Consider the following 8,588-nt stretch of genomic DNA (forward strand, 5'->3'; position numbering starts at 1 on the left):
GCAAATCCTAATCCTGAAGTTGCCCTCATATCCCAACTTCAGAAAAAAAATCTTAAAGTTGTCCTCATAATAAGATTGTTTCCACCTCCCTTACACAACAAGACATAGTTCCTCCAAAATTTTGCATTTCCATGGAGCGTGTCTAATGCCTCCTTTGGTGCTTCACAGGAGATGCCTTTCCTCTGAAAGTCCACATCTCCTTCAAGTGTGTCTAACACCTCCTCAAGTGTCATAGAAATAATCACCACTAATGTGTTTGCACATGGACACCTTTCCTCCGAAATTCAACATCTCCCTCGAGTGTCTCCAATGCCATTCTTCAAATCTTGCCCCCGCCCCCCGACGCCCGCCCCCCGCCCTGACCCTCCTCACTCCATAGAAGGACAATCACATAGCCAAGCCCTCTCTTTTCTTCAAGGACACAAATCTATCAAGCCCCAACTTTACAAGGACACAAATAGTTGCTTCCCATGCAATAATCATCTCTGAGCGAGAAGCTAGCTCGAGATGATAAATATCCTCCAACCTCCATTGCCTCCAACCTTCTATTTTATTCACAAAAAATAGGGTTTGGTCATCCAAAATCCATTAAAAACACTCTTCTCCCCATCGATCAACCCACTCTTATACCAAATGAAAGAGACTCGATACATTCGGATACATACAAAATTGATACTGAAATGATATGAATATTTATATTCTGAGCATCTTTATATAGCCTTATTTTCCCTTACTACTTACGGGAATAACTTCCGATCTAACTTATTTATTTATTTAAACTAAACTTAGAAACTAACCTAATTAATGTAATATAACATTCCCCCTTATTACATTAATCCAACAGATATAACATTCTTGCTTATTAGAAACTAATCCAATTAATGTAACAAATCTAACATTCCCCCCATATTATATTAATCCAACAGATGTAACATTCTCCCTTATTAGAAACAAACCTAATTAATATAATAAGTCTAACAGAAAACATTGGCCGTCAAAATTTTTAAACGATTGCTTCCCTGCCTTGCCATTATGAAGTCAATCATAAATTCCAACGTGATTTTGATTTTGCAGATTTCTAAGAAACAAATTAAGTTTGGAATAATAAATAAGTTTTAGTGTATGACCATTAACATTAGATAAGACAAATTCTGACAGAGTCTTCTCCTACCAATACGCCATTGACACTCTTTCATTCAGCAAATTCGTGGCACTACTAGCCGCTATTGCTACTGACTATAAATTGCAAACAACCAAAACTCGCTATAAGCAATGCAAAATTACACGAATCAGCACAAATCAATCACAAACTATCTACATGATTTTTTAAGAAATTAAAAACATACAAAGAGAAGAATCAAACTAGTTAAAATCTCCATCTGTTGAGAACCGCTAGTTCAATGATTCAGAGGTGCCGAGCGGAGGAGGATTTTGTCAATATAAATATGAGTTTTGCCAAAATGAAAATTAATGTTCACGTGCATGCTTCAAATCACATCCATTTCCTTGTAACCATAGAATCCTCCGCCCATACCTCAAATCACATCATTTTTCTTCTAACCATAGAATCCTCCGCCCATACTTCAAATCTCATCACTTCCCTTTTCGTAAGATACTTTTAAATCCACACTGCTGATCACATCATTTTCTTTTTAGTACGACAGCTTTACGTCTATACTTTAAATCACATCATTTTCTTTTAATAAGAGAATTTTTTATGTTTAGTTTGAATTGCATCATTCTCCTTTAATAAGAATTGCATCACTTTCCTTTAATAAGAATTGTTTAAGTATTTCCAATCTATTTGATAAAATAAAATAACTACTTACTATAGAATCTCTGACTAATTTTATTGAAAATTGTTAACTTTTTAATGATGGATGCTGTATATTACTAACATAAGCATTAAACAATTCTTCATAATTGATGCTTATGCTTATTTATGTTTATCTATGCTGATGATAGATAAAATTAAATCATAAAGAATAATTTAAGATTGTTGTCAAACTGAACTATTAAGAGGGTAGTTAATGAGTCATTGCAGGATGATAAGTTACAGATCTAAAATTTCCATGTTTCTAGAGTTATCAAGACAAGGGTTTGCAGGGAAAGAGTTTAAGGGACATACCAAATTCTTGCGGTGGAGCAGTTGAATTTGTTGAATTTGCGCTGGAGCACCTTATTACATGTAATTGTCAAATGGGTACTGATTTTTTTGGGGAGATAAACTAAGTTTCATTGTTCTATACAATTTGAGCACCTTACATATGATCGCATATTCTGATGTCTTTTAGCTCACTAGCGACTGCATACTCTGCAAAAATCCACTCATGTTTGGCAGCTGCTGCTGCAACTGCTCGAGAGTTTCTTCGAGTGCTGCTATCTAACACAGAAGAAAAATTCTTCTGCAAAACTCCAGTTCGAGATGTCATTTTTGGGCTGCGACGAGGGCTTAGTTTCCATCCATCACTCATCAGATTAAGCCCTGACTTCTTACTCCCAACTCTACGAGTTCCTCTTGCATTAGTACTAGAATGTAAAATTTCTACAAGAGGTCTTCCAACTGGACTTTGCTATGTCACAGAGATCCAATTACTTCAGGTCCCATGCCCATAGCAAGACCCAATTGAGTTGGGTAAAGTGGGTCTTCCTCTGTTGATGATCTAGCTGCTGACATAGGCAACTCATGGTTGGAAACACTTATCTTCAATAAACATACACCCCACGTCCATCACACACTGTGTATCTTCTCGGCTTGGACACATCATAATAGTCATTCAAAATTTTGACTAACCGAAAAGTCTTGAATTGAATTAAAAACTCTCATGAGAGGACACATTATAAAGTATGTCTATGAGTAATTTGGAAATGAACATTTTGCAAGAAAATGCAATTGGCAGGCGTAAAGCCACATACTTGCTAAGAGTTATTCCAGGTGCCTGTCTACAAGTTCTTCTATACACGGGTTTGTAGGTTCTTACCAGACAGTGCACTTAAAAGAATACAAGACATGGAGCAGAAGGAGCAAGATTTACTTCTGCCTCACTAAGGTCATTTGAACAGAAATCTTCACAAACTGCGTCAGAGAGCGGTAACTTGATTTCCAATTGATACAATGCTTATGCTCCACAACAAACAGGTTGAAAATATGCAAAGAACCAGTTCAAATTGTTAAATCATGGACCATGAACACAGGCTCTTAGCATTCAATTCATAGCCAATTACAAAATAAATACTGGTCATGAGGTTAGCTGAGGTTAGCTCTTATACAGTTGGAGATAAGGTTGAGTTGATGAAGAAGATAAGACTGAGCTGGAGGTGGACGTGCTTGACCAATTGGTTAATTAATTTACTTTTCTAACACAAATAACACGCCTGATTAAGCTTTGTCTCTCGTTCCAATTTGGTAATACAGGTATGTGGCCTTTGCAAGGACGACTAGGTCTTCCCTTGCCAGGAGCAAGAGACAAAATAGGGATATGCTTCCTTCACCAGCAGATTCACATAAACGGTAGCAGCTGAGAACTACACAAGAAACTATCAATCGAAAGAAAGAAGGGGAGAACCTTAAACATGGTGTTATTGGTTTTGACTCTGCAGTGAAAGGATTGCTGAGCATTCTCCGCAGCACTGGTTGTGGCCCTCTGTTTAGTCAGCATCCCTTCTCATTGCACACACACACGTGAAAATGGTTCTTTGCAGAGAGATCTAGCAACTAACAAGAGCTTTCCAGGAGGATTTGTGAAAAAAAAAAAACAAACTCTAATAAATTGAATTTTATCCCTTAGATTTTCGGCAAGAGCCAATGAGAATACAGAAGATTGGCTTTATTCAGATTTTATAAATCTATTAAAATTTATAAAATATAAAGAGAGATCAATTAGTTATCCTGCCTACGGAACTAATAAAGTCAATTTATAACTATTTTTCAATCTTTTCGATATTCTATATAGATTTTCTTGAGTATGAATATATTAAGTGTAAGTAGCTCTACAGAAATAGAGCTCTCGCTGATACTTGATAAGCATATCACGCTACTCCCCACGCTGAAATTTATTTATTTATTTCACACCCATAATCCTATACTCCTGTGTCACAGATTCTGACATTTTGGAAACATTAGCCGCCAGAACTGTTAAACGATTGCTTCCCAGCTTCGATGTGATAAAGTCAATCATGGATTCCAACGATGTTGCACAGAATTTGGTTTCGCCCTTCAAAGCACGTCTCTCGCAGGCTTCTTATAAGGTCTCTTTCATGGCCAGAGCCATGACGGAACCGGGTGCGATATTGAGCTCCTTCAACGCCAGGGAAAGCTTGTCGGACGAGAAGGGGATTTTGTCTGTCACGGCGCGCGGAAGAAAATGGTTGTGCGGAGCATCGGGAACGCTTTCCTGCAGAAAGGTGAGAGACACTTTGGTTCCGCTCACCAAATATCTCTCCAGCAGAAGCATGCACAGCGATGGGTCCCTCGGCATGATTTCCGTTGCATCATTCCACTCTCCTCCCGCATCACACTGTTTCAATGATGCTACAATGCTTTCTTGCCCAGCGCTGGCCTTCGTTCCTCCTAAGTTGTCCACATTTAAGGCTATTTTCCCATCAACATGATCGGATGAGATTATAAGTTCTAAGAGATTCTGCGGAATGGCTGTCGTGGACAGCTTCTCCAGCCAATACGCCATTGACACTGTTTCATCCGCCAAACTTGTGGCACTGCTAGCCGCTATTGCTACTGGCTGTAAATTGCAAACAACCAAAACTCACTATAAGCAATGCAAAATTACACGAATCAGCACAAATCAATCACAAACTATCTACGTACTGATTTTTCATGAAACAAAAAAACATACAAAGAGAAGAATGAAACTAGTTAAAATCTCCATCTGTTGAAAACCGAAACTTCAATGATTCAGAGATGCCGAGCGGAGGAGGATTTTGTCCATATAAATACGAGTTTTGCCGCAGCGAAAACCCATGTTAACGTCCATCCTTCAAATCACATCATTTTCTTGTAACCATAGAATCATCCGCCCATACTACAAATCACGTCACTTTCCTTTTAGAAAGATAGTTTTAAATCCATACTTCTAATCACATATCATTTTCTTTTAGTAAGACAGTTTTACGTCTATATTTTTACTTTTAATCACATCATTTTCTTTTTCTTATCTTTACTTTGAATCAGGTCATTTTCCTTTAGTAAGAATTGCATCAAATTGTCCATCTACAAAATTTAGTATTTCATATATAATTTTAAATCTATACTTCTAGTCATATGATCATTTTCTTTTAGTAAGACAGTTTTACATATATAATTTTACTTTCAATCGCATTATTTTCTTTTAATAAGAGAATTTTGTATCTTTACTTTGAATCACATCATTCTCCTTTAGTAAGAATTGCATCAAGTTGTCCATCTAGAAAATTTAGTATTTCATATATAGTTTTAAACCCATACTTTTAAGCACGTGATCATTTTCTTTTAGCAAGACAGTTTTACATCTATACTTTTACTTTCAATCACATCATTTTCTTTTAATAAGAGAATTTTGTATCTTTACTTTGAATCACGTCATTATCCTTTAGTAAGAATTGCATTGAATTGTCCATCTAGAAAATTTAGTATTTCATATGACTTTTTTCCTTATATTCATAAGGAAATTTAGACACGCAACATATTTTACAATTTTTTATAAAGAAACTTAAAGACATAACATATATTTTGTTTGCAATAATCTTTAATATATCTTAACATACAAGATTTTCTTGTTAGTAAAATAAGTACAATTTTAAATATGTTTTATTCACTTTTTTTTCATAATTTTGAATTTTATATCTATACATATTGAATAGTTTTATATTGCAATAATTTAAAATATAAATAAATAAAATATGTGTTTAATTACATTTTAAAGTAAGTTTTATTGACTACTTTTTTCTAATATTCTAAATCCTCTTGAGATTAAGAAGAAGTTGGGAACCTTATATGAAGGTGGCAAAGTTATGTGAAAATAAAAAAGTTAGTGGAGCCTACAAGGAATATATGAAATGTTGAAGATGAGATAAGAACATTATTCTTAACATACAAAAGTCAAAGAACATCACTTCAAGATGAAATGCTAAAAATATTTCATTTATCACAAAAAAATAATTTATTCTAAGTATTTTATATATAAACTTAAATAAATAAATTATATTATTTGAAAATATTTATTTGACATTTTTTTAGTATATCAAATCACATTGTTTTATTATTATTCTATAATTTTATTATAAATAAAATTAAATATATAATATGCATTTTCTTTATATATTCTATTTTAAGTTTTATTTGACTCTTTTTTCCTTAATATCTCAATCACATAAATTAGTTTTTCTTTAAAACTTTATATGTAGATATCACTAGATTTTATTTTGTTGTGATAATTTTTCATAAATAAAACTAAAAAAGTAATATATAACTTTCACACCTTTCAAATATCTCATGTCACATCATTTTTTTCTTGTTTTCTTTTTTATTATATATGTGCACATTCATGTGCATGTAGATAAATATATACATATACATATGCATATGCATGCATGCATGTATATATACATAGATAGACACATAGCTTAAATTTCAATATTCAAGTCTATTAATGAGAATTACCTTCTTCTTCTTTTTTTAATTAAATAGAAATTTAAAATTAGATAAAAAATTTATCAATATTTCAAATCACATCAATTTTCTTTGAGTAATGGAAGTTTAAATCTCTGTTTCAAATTACATCATTTTCTTTTAAATGAAGAATTTCACCTTTGTACCTCAAATTACATCAATTTTCTTTTAGTAGGAGTTTTTTTAAAACCATCATTAAAATCACATCATTTTCTTTTGGTAACAAAGTTTTACTTTCATTTGTAAATCATATTGTTTTCTTTGGAAGGAGAATTTTCATAAAGAAATTTAAATAACATATTTTTCTCATTTTAAGACAACTTTTTATAGATAAATTTAAAGACCTGACATTTTTTCCCTTTTAAATATAATTAAATAACCAAGAAACAACTTGGTTATAAAATCTTTTAGTTCATACAATTGAGTTTGATGTGCATATGCATTGTTCTAAGGCAAGCTAATACATCATATGAAGGATCATGAAGGAGAAAAGAGGAGAAGCACTCTTGCAACTTGAACTAGGTAGTCCATAGCTTGGGGCCATCTTCTTGTGTGTGTCTCAATCCATCCTAAATGATCTAGTTATAGGTATTAGATATTCAAGCCTCTCATAGAAAATTCTACAGGGGAGGGGGCATTAATGAAATTTTTTGAAGTGATGCCAAAAGAAGAGGGTACAAAAGGATCCATTTGTAAATGAGAGGGGAGGGGTGAATTAGTTACCACAAAAATAATTCCCTATCCCTAGATGTCAAATCAAACCTTTCACTGATAATGCAATTCTTTTTCCAGCTCGGTTAAAACTAAGTTTTTGATGTAGCTTGGTTAACAAAGCAATCTTATGAATATTAATTTGTTTTAACCTTTAGTAAATTAGTTTCAAAATTATAAAGCATAAAGCAAATAACATAAACATGGATGACACCAAGATTTAACATGGAAACCCAATTTGAGAAAACCACCATGCAACTAGTTACAATATATTCACTCTTCTAAAGTGAGCCCAGTTAGGAGCCAACCTTGTTAAAGGTTACAATACATACTGTTAAGTATGACCTTGTTAGAGGATATAGATGACCCTATTAGGAGTGGCCTAGTTAGAGGTCTTCAAACACTTCCATCTTGAAATTTCACCTTGCTAGAGGGATTACAATCTGACTATTAAGTCAACTCTACTAGGATATTTCTCTACTATTACAATGATTAGAAGGTAACAATAATTTGACTTGATTTATGAAGCAACTTCTTTCATAGATTCAAGTCTTTGTTTTGGTTTGACCTCTAGATCCTCACTGATTAGAATATTCTTTACAGCTTATCTTCCAAACTTGCTTGCTCTTCCCTAAACTCCTTCAACCACATATCCATCTCAAGTATCATATATTACACACTTCATTAGACTTATTGATCTCTCTTATATATCATAAGATTTTCCAAGTCGGCTTGAATACCTTTTCAAATAACCATTAAATAACTAATTGGTTAGCCTCAATTAGTTAATTAATTGACTAGTGTAATTTGCTAATACTTGGTCAATACTAGGATTAATCACTTGGTTAACACTATGATTCCTTTGATGCTTAACCACTCGATTAATACTAAATGTTGGATGTCCTTCATTGTTTGATTGCTCAGTTGATACTAAATACCTTTAATTTCCTAACTATTCAATTAATATTGAATATTAGATGTCCTTAATTTCTCAACTACTCAGTTAATACTAAATACCCTTCATTGCCCAACTACTCAGTTAATACTGACATTTTTGTAACATCAATGACGACATACAATTTGAAATATTGTTTCCAATAATCTCGCTCTTTGGCATTGATGGAAACACAACATGTCAACACACAGTGATAAAAGAATAAGCAATTAGATAATATCCTTAGTTTGATTCTGATTCTCATCCATACCAACTCCC

The 8,588-nt window shown here is 33.3% G+C and overlaps 1 protein-coding gene across 1 annotated transcript; it reads right to left on the bottom strand.

Moving 5' to 3' along the window:
* Window positions 1-3,890: 3,890 nt before the first annotated feature.
* On the bottom strand, window positions 3,891-4,976 carry LOC149566774 (uncharacterized). Its single transcript, XM_089817433.1, has 2 exons — window positions 4,854-4,976; window positions 3,891-4,739 (listed from the first exon to the last, which is right to left on the bottom strand). Exons 1-2 carry the CDS (start codon window positions 4,884-4,886, stop codon window positions 4,242-4,244), a joined length of 531 nt encoding a protein of 176 aa, XP_089673559.1. The 5' UTR covers window positions 4,887-4,976; the 3' UTR covers window positions 3,891-4,241.
* Window positions 4,977-8,588: the final 3,612 nt, after the last annotated feature.

The sequence above is a fragment of the Cupressus sempervirens genome, chromosome 3 (assembly GCF_028749045.1).
Source record: "Cupressus sempervirens isolate cs-2001-9-10 chromosome 3, ASM2874904v1, whole genome shotgun sequence".
NCBI classification, from domain to species: domain Eukaryota; kingdom Viridiplantae; phylum Streptophyta; class Pinopsida; order Cupressales; family Cupressaceae; genus Cupressus; species Cupressus sempervirens.

Coding starts and splice junctions, on each gene's coding strand:
- LOC149566774 (XM_089817433.1), bottom strand. CDS start 4,886: ATGGAGATTTTAACTAGTTTCATTCTTCTCTTT. Junction 4,740..4,853: donor CTAGTTTCATTCTTCTCTTT/GTATGTTTTTTT, acceptor TGCAATTTACAG/CCAGTAGCAATAGCGGCTAG.